We start from the raw sequence: 17427 nt of genomic DNA on the forward strand, positions 1-17427 counted from the left end.
GGGAGAGGCCTCACTAAAGACCGGAAAGGAAGCTGAAGTTCTAATCAGAGCCAGAAATAAACAAACACTGCTGCCTGAACCAGCCAGGTGCCTGGGGATTCCAAAGGTAAAGAGACCGTTTACCAGTCCTTCCACCAACCAGGAGGAACCCAGTTTTAAAAGAAACTAATCAGCCTTCTTGACTGAGCACTTGGCATAAGCTCCTGCCTTGGATGAAAAGGCAAAATTGCTTTTTAGTGAGGAAATCCCAGACGGTGGCCACTCTGGTATTCCTTCGCCAGCCCTGGGCTCTCCTTACCCAGGGCCACGGGGCCCTCTGGCGCCCCCTTCCCCCTCTGCGCCCGGCAGCCTCTCCAGGATGAGCGGGCACTGCCGAGGACCCCGCTCTCCACAGGGCCACCCAAAGATTTCAGCTTCGGCAAGTTTAATATTGCAGGGAAGCAGCAGGCAATGCGCAGAGACTGCCACAAGGAGTAGCAAAAACTTTAGGATTTGAAAGAACCTGCATCTCACCTCCAACACCTCACTTGACAGACAGGGCAAACGTCAACCCAGAAAGGGCAGTGACTTGCACAAGGTCATAGGGAGCGTCCAGGGCTCTTATCATTAAATAGCACGGCCTCCCTCCCTGCCGAGGCAGCAGGCCCGCCGCCGCCCCCTGCCCAGATACGGGAACCCCTTCCCCACCCGGCCCTCCCGCCGCCGGCTGAGTCGCAGTTCTAATTAGCAAGCCCGGGAGCAGGCAACATTCTCTGGGAGGGTGCCCAGTGGGAGGGCTGCTGGGACTGGAAGCGGGGACGGGGATGAAGAGGGCGTGGAGGAAGCGGGTCCCGGCGGCGGCTGCGAGCCCGGTGGGGGCGCACGCAGTGGCATCTCCCAGGAGCCGCCCAACCGCTGGCACCACCTCTAAGGTACCAGGAAGGGCCGGACCCCGACCGGGAGGGACGCGCAGAGGTCCTCCAAGTCCAGGTGGGGCCTCGGGGCGCCGCCTGGCAGAATGGCGCTGGCTTCGTGAGCAGGCCCGGCCAGCGGGTCCTCAGAGGCCCGACGACAAGGATGCCCGGCCCGCCCGAGGGGTGGCACCAGTGACCCGCAGAGGCCGCGGCCCCCGCCAGCCGCCGCCGTCGCCCACCCGGACGCCCGTCCTCCGCGCGGCCTTACCGAGGCACTGCCCCACCGGGGTGCTGAACGGGTTCCCCAGCAGGAACTCCATCTTGGGCGGACAGCACGGCAGCGGCCGGCGCCCTGTCAGACGTCGGGGTCTCCGCAGTCCGCGTCGCGCTCCCGACCTGACTGACACCTGCCCCCGCCCCACCCGCGGAACGCTCCGCCCTCCGCTCCTGCCGCACTCCTATTGGGCAACGCCTGCCCGGCACTCCTCCGATTGGCCCCCACACGAAGACCCACCTGCCCCCGGCGTCCGATTGGGCGAAGGAGCAAGCGAAGTCGCAGGGATCGCCGGCTAGCGTAGCGGCACCTCCCCTGGCCCGCCTCCGAACGAGGCTGTGTGTTTTGATTCATCTATATATTGGTCAATCGAGAATCCCTACTATTATTGGAGAACAGACAAGTCAATCACTCAAGTACGGGACAGGAAAGAGACGAGGCTAGTAAGATCCCCGCCCATGAGAAGTGCTGATTGGAGGAACATTTGTTTTCTCTAAAGCTGGTTGGTGATAGGAGTATTTCCCCACCCAGGAATGTTGTTACGCGACTTATCAACTTTCACCCAGGATGTTCACGTCCTAACTTCCCCTTAGCAACGGAGTGGCGTCTTCTGGTTCTCCTAGCAACTGAGCGAAGCGACTTCTGCGCGAACCAGCCGGGTAGCCTGCGCTTGAGAAGGTCAGACTCGGGAGCTGAAGCTCTGGGAGGACTGGCAGAGCCAACAGCGCCCGACTTAACTCTTTTCTCTGACTTTTTTCTCCGAGGTTCCTGGCCCGGCCCTTCTCATCTGTAAAGTGAGCACATAGGTTCTCTGCCAGCCGCTCTGAGACAGGCAAAACTCTAGTCCTGGGCTTTCAAGTCTCTGGAATAGAAAGAAATACTAAGGAAGCATTTCCTCAGGGGGCACGGCCCGAAGAGATTTTTTTTTTTAATATTTTTTATTTATTTCAGAGAGAAAGAGAGAGGGAGAGAGAAACATCATTGATGAGAGAGAATCATTGATCGGTTGCCTCCTGCTCACCCCCTCCTGGGGATGGAGCCTGCAACCCAGGCATGTGCCCTGACGGAAATCCAACTGTGACCTTCTGGCTCATTGGTTTGATGCTCAACCATTGAGCCATCCTGGCCGGCCCGAAAATATTTTTAAGGGGTTTGATCCCCTAGGCTTCTGGCCTGATCTCTTTCATAGAGAGAAAGGAACTTGAAAGAAAAATCCACTGATAACTTCATCAAGAATTTAACTCTTATATCCCACTTCATAACTGTCATTAAATTATTTCTCTTATTTTTATTCTTCATCGTGGTGCTATTTAAAGTCCTTTGGCTGGGCAAATGGATACCCGAGTTCCATGTCTGCTCCTTGTCAGTAGCTACTTGTATGACTAGACAATTTCCTTTCCCTGATGAGCCTTAGTTTTCCTATCTGGGAAATTAGGGCGTTAGGAATCTTCTCTAATGGCCTCCAGAGCTGACATAATTAAGTAACACTTGTGCACTTGGTACACAGTAAGCACTCAGTAAAGTAAACTGTTTATTTTTCAGATCCAGTTGATCCCAGCTGGTTGTTTCCTAGGACAGTTCTGGACCTGTTTCTTCCTGAGGAGGCGACTCCATTGAGGCGCATTCTCTGCCTCCTACCTGTGGTCTTCACCAACAAAACTATCAACAGGCAAGACAACAGGAGCCCAGGCTGGTGGTAAATTATGATAAAAACCTCTAGGGAGGACTGTTTGGGCCTTGACTCTGATGCAGAACAGCTGTGAAAAACATTATGGGCAGTGACAATGATGGTCTGCAATGCCCTGGGCATAGCTGAGTCGTGATTAAGAAATGGCTCTGGAGTCATGTTCTCCAGCTCTCTATATACTAGATGTATAAACTGGGCATGTTACTTAACCTAACAGCTTCCATTTTCTTATCTGAAAGCTGCGAATGACTAGTCCTACATATAAAATAAATTCCTAGAGATCTTTCAAATCCATGTCTCACCACCTCCTTGGTCATCTCTCACTTCATGACTCTTGCCATTCTCAGTAGTACAACCAGAGTGAGCATCTTAAGATTAAAGTCTTACCATGTCACTGCCCCTGTTAAGCCCCAGAAGCTTCCCAGGTCCCTAGGATAATGACAGAGCTCCTGTAGGCCTCTCCAAGCTTGTATCACTTCAGCCAAAGGGGAACCTGTCCTCTTCCCACACCAGGGCCTCACTGTGCAGTTCCCGCTCCTCCTTTCCTACTCCTCCTTCAGATCTCAGCCTCAGCTCCCTGGCCAGGCCAGGTGCCCCTAATGCATGCTATCATAGTTCCCTACACTTACAAATTTGTCATAGTTTCTAATTAAACATTTGTATGACTATATGATTCATTCTGAAACAGAGATAAGAAGATCTGTCTGTTGTAGTCATAACATGTAGATATTCATTACATGTGTGTAGACTAAATAAATGATCTTAAACAAATGTAGGAGGGAGGAATTATTCATCTAGTATAGATGGGAAGTTGAAGGCCTAGCCAGGTGAGGTGAGTTGCCAAAGGGTGCAAAGTCAGGGTCTAAGTCCTGTCCCTGTGGGCTAGGCAGCTGCCCCACATTGCGATTGTTGGGCTGGGCCGAAAGCAAGCTTGATCTGACACGGGTGCCAGGCCTTGATGTGGAGGGATGTAAGTCAGTTGAAGTTTTGAAATCAGAATTAAGAATAATTTTCCCAAGTACAGCACCTTTCTTTGAAAAAGCACAAACACCTTGCAGGTAATATCTGCCAAATTCAGCACATTAAAATTTCCCCAAAGGCAACTTGGTGTCAAGTTATGGGAAATTTTAGAAAAATTTGTTTCAGAAGAGTAGGGAGACAGAGAAAGGCAGAGGACTGGAAACATCTTTTGGGGGCAGACGATGTAGCCAGTGTTGACAAATGGGAGGAACGGGAAGATGGAAGGTGCAGGTGGAGACTGGGCATGGGGAGGGCAGGAGGGCTGGGGTTGGGGTTAGGTGAGGCTGTGCCTCCTCTGGGGGTAGAAGGAAAGGCCGTATGAGAGCTAAAAGCACTGGGACATCTGGTCATGCAAAATCCAGAAATGGAAGATGCATATTTACGTAAGCTGCCTTCAATGGATGGTGGGGAAGGAGGGGAGGGCAGCTGGGCAGCGGCAGTCTAAGGCCAAGTGGCAGGGTTGCCAGGCCCATCTGGGTTTGTGGTGCACACCATACCACCAGCGCTCTCTCCAAACAGAACCCAGTGGACAAAGGGCAGCGGACAGGGGCTTGTCCACTGTCGAGGACTAGCAGAGCAGGGAGGACAGGAGGTTCAGGGAGGCCCCGATGTTGGGGACACATGCAGACAAAGATAGCAGGTGAAGTCAGCAGTGAGGTGAGAAGCAGGGTGGGAAGTAGGAGGGAGAAGTGAGTTTCCAGAGGTTCCGGAGGCGGGATCTGGGAATTTCCAGTAGACGGACAGGAGAGTGTGCCTTCCTGCGTTCCGGCCTTCGGGCTGTTCTCACTCGGAGAGCTGGTGATGAGAAGGAGGCCGGATGCCCTGGCTTCCCGGGGCTGTGGCTCTGCCTAGCCAGGAATGGCAGCTCGTGTCAGCCTCACAGTGTGACTGACCGAGTCCCCAGCTCCCCACTTTGCCTGCGGTATCTCAGCCCAATTCCTTTGGACCCTTAACAACAGAACCTCCTGGATTAGTTTAAGTAAAGGAGGATTTAATGCCAGAAGCAGGAAACTCTCAGGGCCTGAAATCAGGGACCTTAGGGGCTGGAAAGTCAGCAAGAAGGCAGCCTCTGTCTGTGCCAGTCTGTCTGTCCTTTTGTCTCTTTCCCCCCGGGTCCCCCAGATTCCAATCTCTGCTTCTCTCTGTTCATCTGCCCCCAGTTTATCCTCAACTCAAGCAACCAGCTCTGCTGGGCACTCTCATCCGGAGGCCCATGCTCACATTTCTCAGGGGGAACATGAATGACCAGCTTGGGTGGGTATCCACCTACACATGGGCCAACTCGATGGGGGGGGTGGGGGGGAGCGACATAGACATGGCTGTCTGGCTGGCTGAGGCTCTCAGGAAAGGTGGCTGCCGGCTCGTGTGCCTGGCGGGGCTGCTGAGGGGAGTGCAGTGGTTGGCGCCGAGAAACCTGCACAAGGTGGCACAAAGCCCACGGCCCCAGGTGACCACGGCCAGAGGGAAGCTGCGCCCCAGAGGCTGGGAGACCCGTGTGGCACCATCCACTTGTCCCGGTAGGGTCACAGCTGTGGTTGGGGGCCAAGGAAGGGCACCAGGCAGGATGGGCACACGTGGTTGCCCGGGGAAGCCCTGGAGCAGCCTTAGTGCAAATGTCCTAACCCCTCGGTGCAGGGGGCCAAGCAGTGGGAGGAGGGCAGCGTTTGTGTGTCCTTACCCGCCACAGTGCTCCCCGCACTTTAAAGGATGCCCACCAGCCCCTGTCCTCAGACAGAGGAGAATAGATTGTGGAACACAAACGTCATGTTTTTTAGGGAAGATGAACCGGCTGTGCAACTCCCTGGAGCCCAGAGTGATGAACGACGACATGCTGAAGCTGGCTGTCGGGGAGCAGGGCCCCCAGGAGGAGGCTGGGCAGCTGGCCAAGCAGGAGGGCATCCTCTTTAAGGACGTCCTCTCCCTACAGCTGGACTTCCAGAGTGCGTACGCCGGGCGGGCAGGGCAGCAGGCCGGGCCCCTGACTTTCTCCAGTCCACATCCCAGCCCCAGAATTCCATGCAAAGTCCGTATAAAAAGATAAAATTCTCCCACTCTAAATCTAAGTGAACCACAGAGGCCTTAGTGTCTCAGGGTGGAGGAACCCTGGAGGGTGGTCCCAAGCAGTCAGCACAGCTGTGGGGAACAGGGGGGGACTGGGGGGGAGGAGGATGTGCAAAGCTTTGGAGGAGGAGCAGAAGGCAGGAGTGTCACAGGGCCATGGGCAGGGAGCTGGGCAAGAGTGGCCTTGTAGCCTACTGGGAAGATGTGGCTGGGGACCAGGTAGAACCTCAGTGCCTCAGCATCCCCATCTGTGAAATGGGATCATTGTAGTCCCTGGCCAAAGGCTGGTTGGGAGGACAAGGTAAGACAACATGTGCACAGTTTGGGTTCATTAAAAAAGGCCGGTGAGAGCTGTGAGAGGAAGCAAGAGAGATGGGCATTGAGCCTGCAGCCGGGCATTGTGCATGTTAGAAAGAAGGCGAGCCCCAAACCAGGCGTCCTGGCAGAGCACAGATGATGGTACTTGGGAGCCAACAGCAAGGCAGGATCTCTACTCCCGCAGGAGGGTGTGCAGCCCACACCGGGCTTTATCCTGACACACACCATCTGTCCCTCACTCTTGATTGGTCAGAGTTTAGGCTCACATTCTTGTGCTAATTTAAAGGAAAAAGGGAGGGGTTGACCTTTGTGGTTTCAAAATGGCAGTTGCCTAAACTCCCTTCTTTGACAGAAAAGATTACTTGTTTAGTCTCACAATTCTCACATGCAGGCTGGCCACAGCGGAGCGACTGGTCAGATTCATAGTCCTGCTCTGTCCTGGGTTCCCAGCCGGCCTGCTGAGCCATCTGCTCAACAAGAAGGAATTCTCCTCTTCTTTTCTTTTCTTTTCTTTCCTTTTCTTTCTTTTAACTGGTTTTGGTGGGGGGTTTCTTCTATTTTTAAAAAAATTAAATTGATTGAAGTAGCGTTGGTTAATAACACTATAAGTTTCAGGTGTACAACTTTATCATCAGCATTTGTACACTCTAGCATGTGCGCACCACCCGAAATCTCGTCTCCTTCTGTCACCATATATTTGATTTCCTTTACCCTCTTTGTCTTCCCTGAGGCCCTGCCTCAGCTGGTCTGGGCCAGATCCTGGGGACCCAGCAGTGGTCAAGGCCCTGACCCCAGCCTACAGAGCGCACAGGCCTCCAGGGTGACCCCAGCTCTGCAGGAGCTGGCCGTCCAGAGCAGTGAGGCCCTGGCCTCGGTGGGGAGAGGGCTAAGGAGTTGCAGAATGGCTGTCACCAGGGGGAGCTTTTGCACTGCCCCCTTCCTGTTGCTTCCCCTCCCAGCCTGGGTTCCTTCAGCCAAAATTGATCAAGTGCCTGTTATATGCCAGGTGCGTTTCTAGGTACTAGGGATTCAACTGTGAACAAAAAGGACAAAAAAAAGCCTGTCCTCATGGAGCTTGCCATTCAAGTGAGGAACACACACAACCTAAAACGGAGGGAAGGGACAGTGTCCACTGAAGGGGCATGTGCTATGGAGAGAAATCACGCCAGGAGAGGAGGCAGGGGACCTGGGGGTGGGACGCGGTGTTTTATCGGTTGGTGAGAGGCCTCACCAGGAAGGTGACAATTGAGCAAAGACTAGAGGGAGGGAGGGAAGGGAAGGGGCCACGAGGAGATGCAGGAAGGTGCTGGTGTCAGAGGGAACAGCCAGCACCGAAGTCCCGCCGGGCAGACCTGGGTAGAGACAGGGCAGAGTCGGGGTCAGCTGGAGAGGGAGTGTGGTCTGTATAGTGAGCGAGGTGGGAGCCTTGGGAGAGTCCTGAGCAGAGGAGGGACAGGGATTTAGGTTTTCACAGGATCCCACTGGCTGCAGGAGGATAGACTGTGGGGCCTGGGGAACAGGGAGTCTAGGGGGCACTGGTGATGGGCCGAGACCGAGGCGGTGGCAGTGAGGAGGGCTGTGTCCATGTTGAAGATAATGTGCGTTTGAGGCAGTCCTGTCCTACTGGCAGCTCGTTCAGAGCTAACTGCCAAGTAGATCCTGATTTTGTTGTGCTCTTTGGCTTTTCCATACGAACTGCTGATGTGTAGGGAAAGCCCACATGCGGGGTGCCCGGCGAGCACCCAGGAGTGTGCGAGCCACCCTGAGGAGTGGTGTCTGCAGGTCAGCTGCACCCAAGGCGCAGCCTCAGGCCAGGCTCAGAGAAGGTGCCTGGGACACCCAGACCAGGATGGGAGGTGGCTGGCTCTGGTGGCACTGGGCCACCCAGAAGCACAAGTAGGGGTGGTAGCTGAAGCACCCTGGGAAATCTGGCCACAGAGCTGAAGAACAGACCCCAGTGCTACCTGGCCCTGGGGCCCAAGAGAGGCGGGACTCTGGGTCAGAGAGACGCTGTCTCCTCCCTCCTCCCCCACCCAGGGAGACGTGGCTGGAAGAGGGCAGTGGGGAGGGTGCTGTGTCTCTCCCAGGTCCTCAGTGACTATCCTTCCCCTGAGTGAAAACTGAAACTGCTGCCCCAAATGTGTGCTTCTCAAGTGCACCTCCTCCCCCCTTCACTTCCGTATCATTTCAGTCTTTCATTGAGCATATTCTACGTTTCAGAAGTTATTACAACAGCAAATCGAGAACAAAGGGGCGTGTAAGCAGTAGAGTGATTTGTAGCTTCTAGAATGAGCTGGGGACACGTTTAGCCCTCAGAATTGTACACACACAGAAATACTTACTTAGACTTCAGGGTTTTCAGCACCCTCTGGCTGCAGCCCTGGAAGCCACGGCGCCTTGTGTGTGCGGCGAGGGAGCGAGTTGGCCCGGTGACTGGGAAGGGGCCTTCAGGGACCACAGGGTGGGCGCTTCTGTGACTCATGGAGCCTGCCTGTCACTGCATGACAGCACCCCCATATGTGGCATTTGGGGCCCCCTATCTTTCTGCCCATCACGTTCCTAGAGGTATTTCTTTGCGCACATACACAAGTGTGTGTTTGCAGACAGATTCCAATAGAGAAACTGCACGGTCAAAGGGCACAGACATTAAATATTTCAGTAAATGATGCCAAATTGCCCTCCAAAGCGTCTGAACTAGTCGGCTGACCCACCAGCAGTGCCCAAGGAGCCTCCACCCCGCAGCCTGGGTTCTGTTGTCACCGGCAGAGGGAAGGCAGGCGGACCCCTGCCTGTGCCCAGTGCCCCAAGTTGTCTGGCTCCTGGGCAGCCCTCAGCCTGGCCCCGGAGGCGGCACGAGAGTCCTGTGCCCCAAGCTCCTGGTGCCCAGCCCACATCAGGGCGCCCACATACTGCAGGCAGAGGGTGCGGAGCCTGGCCTCAGGCCCCCAGGACACTGGTCTAGACTCTGACCTTAAGCCGAGGCTGGAGCGGCGGCGGGTCTCCTCTCACCGTTTCAGACATCCTCCGCATTGACAACCTCTGGCAGTTTGAGAACTTGAGAAAACTGCAGCTGGACAATAACATCATTGAGAGGATCGAGGGCCTGGAGAACCTCACACACCTGGTCTGGCTAGGTAAGGCCCCTTTGAGTGGGTGCCCGCCCTAATTCAAGGTGACCCCTGCCAAGATCACCCTCGCCAAGGCAATCGTCTCCCCGGGCCGTGCCCTGCAGGGAGCAAGAAAGCTGTTCTTTTTCTTTTTATTGTCCTTTTTTTTGTTAATCCTCACCCAAGGATATTTTTCCATTTGATTTTCAGAGAGAGTGGAAAGGAGGGAGGGAGGGGGAGAGAGATAGAGAAACATGGGAACATCCATGTGAGAGAGACACATCAATTGGTTGCCCGAACCTGCAACCTAGGTACGTGCCCTTGACTGGGAATCCGGAAGCGAACCCACAGCCCTTCCCAGCATGGGCCGGTGCTCTCACCAGCAAGCCACACTGCCCAGGGCTGAAGCTGTTCTTTTTAAAAGCCCAGGCCCTGTGCTGGGTAAACACGGCAAAAATGGGCTTGGGTCCACCAGGACAGAGTATCCTGTTCCCAGCTGCAGCCTCCCAGTGTGGGAGTCGGGTGGTCGGAGGCGAAACCCTGGGTTCCTTCTAGTCACTGCACTCAGGTTGACAGCTAAGTGTGGGTCCCACCACTCATGGGGGCTCTGATCAGACCCAACAGAATCACCACAGTTGCCAGTTGCACTGAACACTTACTACCTGCTAAGCATGGGCCTCCATGTGAGCTGTTTTAATCCACACAGCACCCCATTGTGGAGATGAGCAAACTGAGGCCACAGCGAGTGGTGGGGGCGTCGGGCTCCCAGCCCAGCTCTGACTCTAGAGCTCTGGCCTCACTGCTAAAACTGCAGGGTCCTGAGGACCCGTGTCCGTCTGCTGAGCTAGGAGGCAGCCTCCCCTCTGCTGCGGGGCAGGTGGGCGCCTGCGGGAGAGGAGCTGGCGGGGAGCCCTGTATAGCTGCCTTGTTTAGCTCTTTCAGCAAAGACCTGTTACAGTCCCAGTCCATCGATGAGGAGCGGCTCCGAGAGGCCCAGGCACTTGCCCAAAGCTCCACGGCCAGAGCAGCTGGGGTGCGAACCAGGCCTGTCTGACCCGAAGTCGGGTTCCTTCACCCTGTCAGGCTGTGTCCCCGTAGCGGGAGCCTGGCACAGCGGGGAACCTCCAGGTTTGCCAAACAGCTGGGCTGAGTGTGCTGCCAGCGCCAGCCCTCAGCAGCGCCACGGCGGGCTCAGGCTGCCGTTTCACAGACGCAGGGCTGAGAGGCTTGATGAGGCGCACGCTGCAGGCAGCAGAGGCGACCCCAGCCAGGGCTCCTGTCTGCTGGGCCCCTCCGCCCCAGGCCCCCACCGCCAGCACTCCAGCACTCATTCCTGCTGCGTGGCCCCGCTGCCTGGCCACCAGTCCTCTGGCTCTACACGGGTGGGGAACGTCCGGCCCCCAGGCCGTGAAAGGCCTGAGAGATCGTTTGGTCTGGCCCTGCCAAGGCATTAGGGGTGAGTCAATTAAACGTCAGACCAAGCACAGCAGGCTGCTTTTTAAGCTGATGTTATGCATGGCCCGCGAACGATGTTCAGCTATCCAAAGGGCCCCGGTGGAAGAAAGGGCCTCCCTGCCCTAGGAATGGAGGAGGAGAAGAGGGTGCTGCCAGGCACCAGCTGTGAATGCTGGACTTTTAGGCAAGAGCTACCGCCCAGCCATCCCTCAGATATAAAATAAGTGCCACAGGTTCCCGGGAGGCGCTCCTGTGACGCCCAGGACTCCATGGTACGGGGTGAGAAAGCAGAAGGGGAAATTTCTGGCAAAAGGTCAGCCTGCACCCCTCAGAGAGTTGGAAACCAGCCTTTGCCCAGCCACAGCACTAATAGTCCAGGGACCCAACCACGGCCAGGAAGAGCTGGTCCCTGGGATGGTTCAGCAAGCCCCTGCCTACATACACCCCACTGCTGGCCCCCGCAGTCAGCTCCAGGCTGAGCGGCCGCGGCGGTGCAGGCTCTGGAGAGCTGATTTGCACATCTCATCCACGTTTGCTTTCAGGCTGCCTAGTTGGTGCCTGACATTGGCCGTGGTGGGAGTGCTATTCCACAGCTCCTGGCAGCACAGCAAAGCAGAGCGCCCCTCGCTGGCCCCACGTTAAACATCTACCTGCAGCACTGGTTCCAGGGGCCTGGCCAGGCCTCTGAAGAGCAGACCTGGCTGCCCGCTGGAAAGGGAAGTGGGCAGGCGTGGCGTTTAGCAGGACCGTTTGTATCCCAGCTCAGCCAAGTGCTAACCAATTTTGCACAAGCTGTCTCTGCCCTCCGACCCTCAGCTTCTCTGTGTGCTCTGTGATCTTAGGCATATTACCACTAGGCCCTCTGAGTCTGGGTTTCCTTGTCCAAAAAATTAGGTGGTGATACCTCTGCTGTGAGGATTCAATGAGGTAATGCACTCATGGCCTAGCGTAGGGAAAGGGACACTAAATTGTCCTCGATCTCAGCCATCAGCAGGTAAGCGTCCCCGACATACCAATGAGACTAAGTGAAGACGTGGACACACTTACTTTCCACAGCACCTCTTTAATGTGCTAGCTTGCAGCTACCATGACTATTTCCAAGCTCATGAAAAATTCCCAGGTTGGGCCTCTGGGCCATTGCTATTCTAGGACAGAGTTGCAGCCCAGGCCCAACCGAAAACCTGTCCATTTTAGTTCTGAAGATGTGAAGCTTGGGCTAGAGAGGACCAGGACACCTCAGCTGGGGCGCCTGGGCTTGGGGGGAAGCTTGAGTTGGCCCCTGGAAGACCTGGCCTGCAGCCTGTCCAGGGGGCCCTCGCTGCCCTGTGGCACCACCGTAGTTAGCTGTGTGGCTTTGGGCAAATCACCGAGCCTTTCTGAGTTTAGCTTCCCACCCGAGCAAATGGGGAGAGAAGTTCCAGACTGCCATCAGAGCTGTGGTCTGGGTGTACACACAAGCAGTTGGTCAACTGGTGAGTGCTGACAGGTGCCGGGCATCACTACCAAAATGCCTGTAGGTGGGCACCTGGCTCCCACTCCAGACCTGCCCGTCAGCATGTCGAGCTCAGAACAGCAAGAGAGCCCGGACATGAGCGTTTGCCCACGTGACCCGAGCTAGGAGGGTGAGGGGCAGAACTGGAGAGGGGAGGACAGTTTGACTCCATGCTCAGCTCTGCCAGACAACTTGGTGCTGGTGCAGAGAGCGTAGGTAGCCCAGACAGGTTTGGTTCAGGACGGTCCACCCCTAACTCATCACTCAACCCTCTGGCCCCCTTCCTCCCAGACCTGTCCTTCAACAACATCGAGGCCATCGAGGGGCTGGACACACTGGTGAACCTGGAGGACCTGAGCTTGTTCAACAACCGCATCTCCAAGATTGACTCTCTGGACGCCCTGGTCAAGCTGCAGGTGCTGTCCCTGGGCAACAACCAGATCGGCAACATGATGAATGTGAGTGAGCTCAGGCCCAGGGCGGGGCCGGGGCCGGGGTCTGTGCCAAAGGGAAACACCGGGTCACTCTTTCACATCTTCCCCTTCCTAGAAAAGCCAGAGACGCAGCTTATTTCACCAGAGATTCGGTAATGTTTAAACAACATGCTTACCCAGGAAAGGCCATCTGTGGGTGCCGGTCTGTGCCCTGCCTCGGTGGGGCCTCTTTCTCTCCCTGAGCCCAGCCTCACTTAACAAGGACCTGCTTGGTGGGGGCATTTGGCCTATGCTCAGTGGGTACAGAGACCCACAGGTACAGTCCCTCAGGGATGCCCAGCACTCATCTACAGAATCATGACACACAGTATGACAAGAAGCTGGTGTCCACCCCGGGGGGCCAGGGGTGGGCACGTGTGAGGGGGCAGAGGTCATTGGTCATTTGGAGGAAGGTTGACTGCCCCCCCTGTCCGTTCCCAATATCTCAGCGGCTGGGGATGGGGCAGGGACGGGCCCACAGCTGGGAGCTGCTTCTCCAGCCAGCCAGTCGGTCCTGGGAGCTGTCCAACACCCTTTCAAGGTTCCTCTTCTGCTTCCATCAGTTAGATGGCCTGGGTCCAAACCCCAGCTGCATGCCCTAAGGCTTGAGCCCTCTATGCCTCAGTTTCCTCATCTATAAAATGGAGATAATGGCCGTACCCCTCCTGCCAGGAATCGAGTGAGGTGATGGACATGAGTCACCTCATTCAGTGTCAGGCTGGAGTGAGTTCTTTTTTTTTTTTTTTCTTAATTGTCACCCGAGGATATTTTTCCATTGATTTTTAGAGAGAGAGTGGAAGAGAGGGTAGAGCAGAGAGAAACATCGATATGAAAGAAACTTGTCGACTGGTTGCCTCCTGCACCGAGCCCTGACCAGGGAGGAGCCTGCAACCAAGGTACACACCCTAGTCCAGAATTGTACCTGGGACCCTTCGGTCTACAAGTCGATGCTCTATCCACTGAGCCAAACTGGCTAGGGCTGTTCCTTTTTATATATAAACTAGAGGCCCAGTGCACGAAATTCATACACGGGTAGGGTCCCTAGCAGCTGCTGGCTGCCAGTCAGGGCCTCACTTCCCCCGGCTGCCTGCCACCATTGCCAGCCAGGGCAGGGCCAGCTAGGGGGAGAGGCCACGGGCAGTTGGCTGGCCAGCCCCTCCCCTTGGTCAAACTCCCAGTCGAACTCCCAGTCAAGGGGACAATTTGCATATTAGGCTTTTATTATATAGGATTATATAGGATATATTTTTATTGATTTCAGAGAGGAAGGGAGGAGAGAGAAGCATCAATGATGAGAGAGAATCATTGATCAGCTGCCTCCTGCACACCCCCCACTGGGGAATCAAGCCCACAGCCCAGGCATGTGCCCTGATCGGGGATTGAGCCATGACCTCCTGGTTCATAGGTTGATGCTCAACCCCGGAGCCACACCGGCTGGCCGGGCTGGAGTACGTTCTTAACAAAGGGAGGACTGTCTCAGCTGAGATCCTCCCTGAGAAAGAGTCGGAGAACAGAGGTGTCTTTTGAATCAGATGCATTAAACGATTATTGGAATTTTGCCCTTGAGCAGAAGGGAAAGGCTTCCTGGGAGGAGGCACGGCATGAACAAAGGCCAGGAGAGGCCCCTTCAAGAAGCCCAAGGTCAAGGGCTGTGGTGCAGGGCAACAGAGGGAGCTGTGGAGGCTTTTGTGCTACTGTGTGTCCAGGGCAAGTCTGTGTTTGGAAGGAAACCCTGCCACCAGGAGGATGGCCTTGAGGTGGATTGTGTCGGGGGTGAAGCAAGGAGAGCGTGATCAGAGAGGCTGCACCTGCGCTCAGGTGGGCTGAAAGCACCGCTGAGCCAAACCCTAGGGCGTGGGGGGCAGTATTGGGCGGCCCTCGGGAAGCTGCATGAGCCGGAGGGCAGGAAGAGCCGATGTGCAGGGATGTCACTGCATTGCTGCTGTAGGTGATGCGGTCCATCCTGCTGGGCCCTCAACAGTGTCCAATATGCCTTCCGGAAGCAAACCCCAAAGGACCAGAGCCTAAGGCATTTATGCCCCGTCCTGTCCCCCAGTGGCTGAGGGACACCCCGGGAATGAACTCCCTCTTGTCCTCCTCCTGGCTGGGCCTCAAAGAGCTGAGGCAGAGAGCAGGAATGAGATGGCACCACAGCAGGAAGCTACCACAGACACATGAAGCCACAGGTATGCCAAGTGCCCGCCACACACAATGGGAACCATGATTACTGGTGCTTCGAGGAAGGGCAGGCCTAGCGCCAAGGCTTCAAGGACACAGGCTCCTTCTGCCTCCCGGCTCTGCTGTCTTCAGTCCCTCCCTGGGCTGGTCCTCTTCATGGTTGTAGTCAGCAGTCAAGGCCACAGGCTTCTTCGTCTGCAGGTAGCAGGACAGAGAGCAAAGGAACTCTCCCTCCGCCCACGGTGACCCTTGAGTCTGATCAGGGCCCCCACCCTCACCCAGTATCAGAGCTTGAGGTGCCAGGCTGGGTGGCTTAGACGGATGACCTGGAGTGAGTCAGACACCTGCATTCAAGTCAGTCTCAGGGGACAAACTCCAAAGGCTGTGTGGTCTAGGGAGTTTGCCCTGTGCACCGGACAGGAGAGTGTGAATCCAACCAGTGCTCTTTTCAGGGTTCAAGTTCTGAGTACTCAGCCTGCCCTCTGCTTTGTGGGGGCGGGGCAACCAGGGACTCCCCAGGCGGATAGCTACCCCTGGAGGGTCCACGCACCTGTGTGGAGAGTGGAGCTTTCATCGGCTCCAGGCTGTGGGACCGAGCATTCAGACTCCCACTTCCCATCTGGAAGATGAGGATAACAAGTCTCCATAGGTTGTTGAAGGGCTGAATCAGAGAGTGCTAAGTGGCCAGTATAGGACCTGGCACATAGTAGGTACATGGAAAGGGATGGTTATTCAGGAATTTGTTAAGTGCTGTCCACAAACAGCTCTAAATCTTGCTGTTTGAAAACCTTTCTGAACGTGAAGCAGCGGTTCCCATCCAGTCCTCCAGGCTTACAGGTAAATGATCTCTGCTGTGTTATCCCTGGGACATCGGAGACTTCAGTGGGCCCAATGACCTGTCCCTGCACAAAGGTCAAGGCCTAGGCCTCCCTCTCTCTCCCCTGGCCTTGGGCGTTCTCCCACCCCCTTCAGGGCCAGGGCAGGAAGAAACCCCAAACCCTCTCCCGGTGTGCTGGGGGCCAGGTGGCCCCTCGTGAGCACAGGAGAGAAGCAGGTAAAGCTGGTCCGCAGAGAGAGGGGGAAGAAGAGGGAATCCTGAGATGTCTGGGCCTGGATCTCATTGCTCTGGAGGCCCAGCCACATCTTGGAGTCTTGAGGTCCCTCATCCTCTTTACCTAGTAAGGTGCCCACCCTTTGGCAACTCAACTCAAGGAGTCCTGACTTCTAGCTGCAGACCCCGAGCATCTGTGATTTTAGCCCTTATCTGCACGATGTAGCCGACATTGAATTATACGTGTTCTCGTTATGTATTTATTTGCTAGTGTTAACCCCTGCTTACTGCATTAGAACAAGCAGATGTTTCAGCAGGATTCAAGGCACACAGGGAAGAGCCCTTCTCCCTCCTGCCCTCAGTCCATGCTTCCCCTTCCAGAGGCCACAGCTACTTCCAGTCATCTTATTTTTATTGTTGTTAATCCTCACACAAGGATATATTTTCAATTGCCTGTTTAGAGAAAGTGGAAGGGAGGGGGAGAGACACAGAGAGAGAAACATTGATGTGAGCCGGGGCCAGGAATCGAGTCTGCAACCGTGGCACGTGCCCTTGACCAGAATCGAACCCATGACCATTCAGTCCGCAAGCCGATGCTCTAACCACTTAGCAAACCAGCTAGGGCCCAGGCATCTTGTTTAAACATTTCCCATGATTCTCACATCTCCAGGCATCTCTGCCTTCAGTCATCTCCTCTCCTTTGAGTCATCAGCCGTCCCTCTGCTGGACCATTCCATTGCTTAGATGCAGCGTGGTATATTTTTCCAGTCCCCATGTGGACACTGAGGTGTTTCTAACCTTGTGCCATTACATTCAGGCTGAAATGGATGTCCTTGAACAGGGTGTACTTTGCACCTGGATTAGTCCATGTGAAAGATACATTCCTAGAGGTGGAATTGCTGAGTCTAAGGGCATGTGCATTTTTATGTTGATGGATCTTGCCAAATTGTTATCTAGAGCAATGAAACTATTTACAAACCCATCAGCAATTATGAGAAGGCCTGTTTCTGCTCACCCCCACAACAAACCATTCTCTCTTTAACCATCTAAAATATGAAAAATGGAATTTCACTGGGAGAACTCTTAAAAATTAAATCACATCCTGTTTCCCCACCCATATACACTTAAAACTTCAAAGTCTTCCATTGTTCTTAGAACAAAATCCAAACTTGTGACTGTGAACTTGACCCAAGTTTTACATGAATCAGCCCTGACCTTGTTTCCAATCTTGCTTCAAGTCCCACCCCAGTCCTAACCCAATGGAGCTACAGGCTCCCTGGCCCTGGCTAGTTCCTGCTACAAACCAAGTCCCCTCCTGCCTTGTCTTTGCCTGTGCTGTTTTTGCTGCCAGAAATGCACTCTCCTCTGTTTTTGAGTGACCAGCTTCCTCAGGTCTCAGAGACCTCTCAGTTCCCTAA

General features: G+C 55.1%; 2 protein-coding genes across 12 annotated transcripts in view; one reads left to right on the forward strand and one right to left on the reverse strand.

Annotated features, from left to right (window-relative positions):
- The window catches only part of TOM1L2 (target of myb1 like 2 membrane trafficking protein), a 154924-nt gene extending 153697 nt beyond the window's left edge, over positions 1–1227 (reverse strand). For 6 of the 8 annotated variants that reach the window (XM_054709913.1, XM_054709911.1, XM_028132155.2 and 3 more), the window contains exon 1: positions 1162–1218. In XM_054709913.1, the coding sequence (XP_054565888.1) occupies positions 1162–1213 (52 nt within the window). In that variant the 5' untranslated portion in view covers positions 1214–1218. Of the gene's footprint in view, positions 1–1161 lie in introns of all 8 variants that reach the window. The other 2 variants (XR_008554863.1, XM_054709912.1) reach the window with 2 other exon arrangements.
- Positions 1228–1445: 218 nt separating this feature from the next.
- The window catches only part of DRC3 (dynein regulatory complex subunit 3), a 65893-nt gene continuing 49911 nt past the window's right edge, over positions 1446–17427 (forward strand). The window contains exons 1-5 of one of the 4 annotated variants that reach the window (XM_054709909.1): positions 1446–1961; positions 2710–2863; positions 5650–5814; positions 9271–9387; positions 12599–12765. In XM_054709909.1, the coding sequence (XP_054565884.1) occupies positions 5655–5814; positions 9271–9387; positions 12599–12765 (444 nt within the window). In that variant the 5' untranslated portion in view covers positions 1446–1961; positions 2710–2863; positions 5650–5654. The remainder of the gene's footprint in view (positions 1962–2709; positions 2864–5649; positions 5815–9270; positions 9388–12598; positions 12766–17427) is intronic. The other 3 variants (XM_054709907.1, XM_054709908.1, XM_054709910.1) reach the window with 3 other exon arrangements.

Source organism: Eptesicus fuscus, chromosome 20 (assembly GCF_027574615.1).
Source record: "Eptesicus fuscus isolate TK198812 chromosome 20, DD_ASM_mEF_20220401, whole genome shotgun sequence".
Classification (NCBI taxonomy): Eukaryota; Metazoa; Chordata; class Mammalia; order Chiroptera; family Vespertilionidae; genus Eptesicus; species Eptesicus fuscus.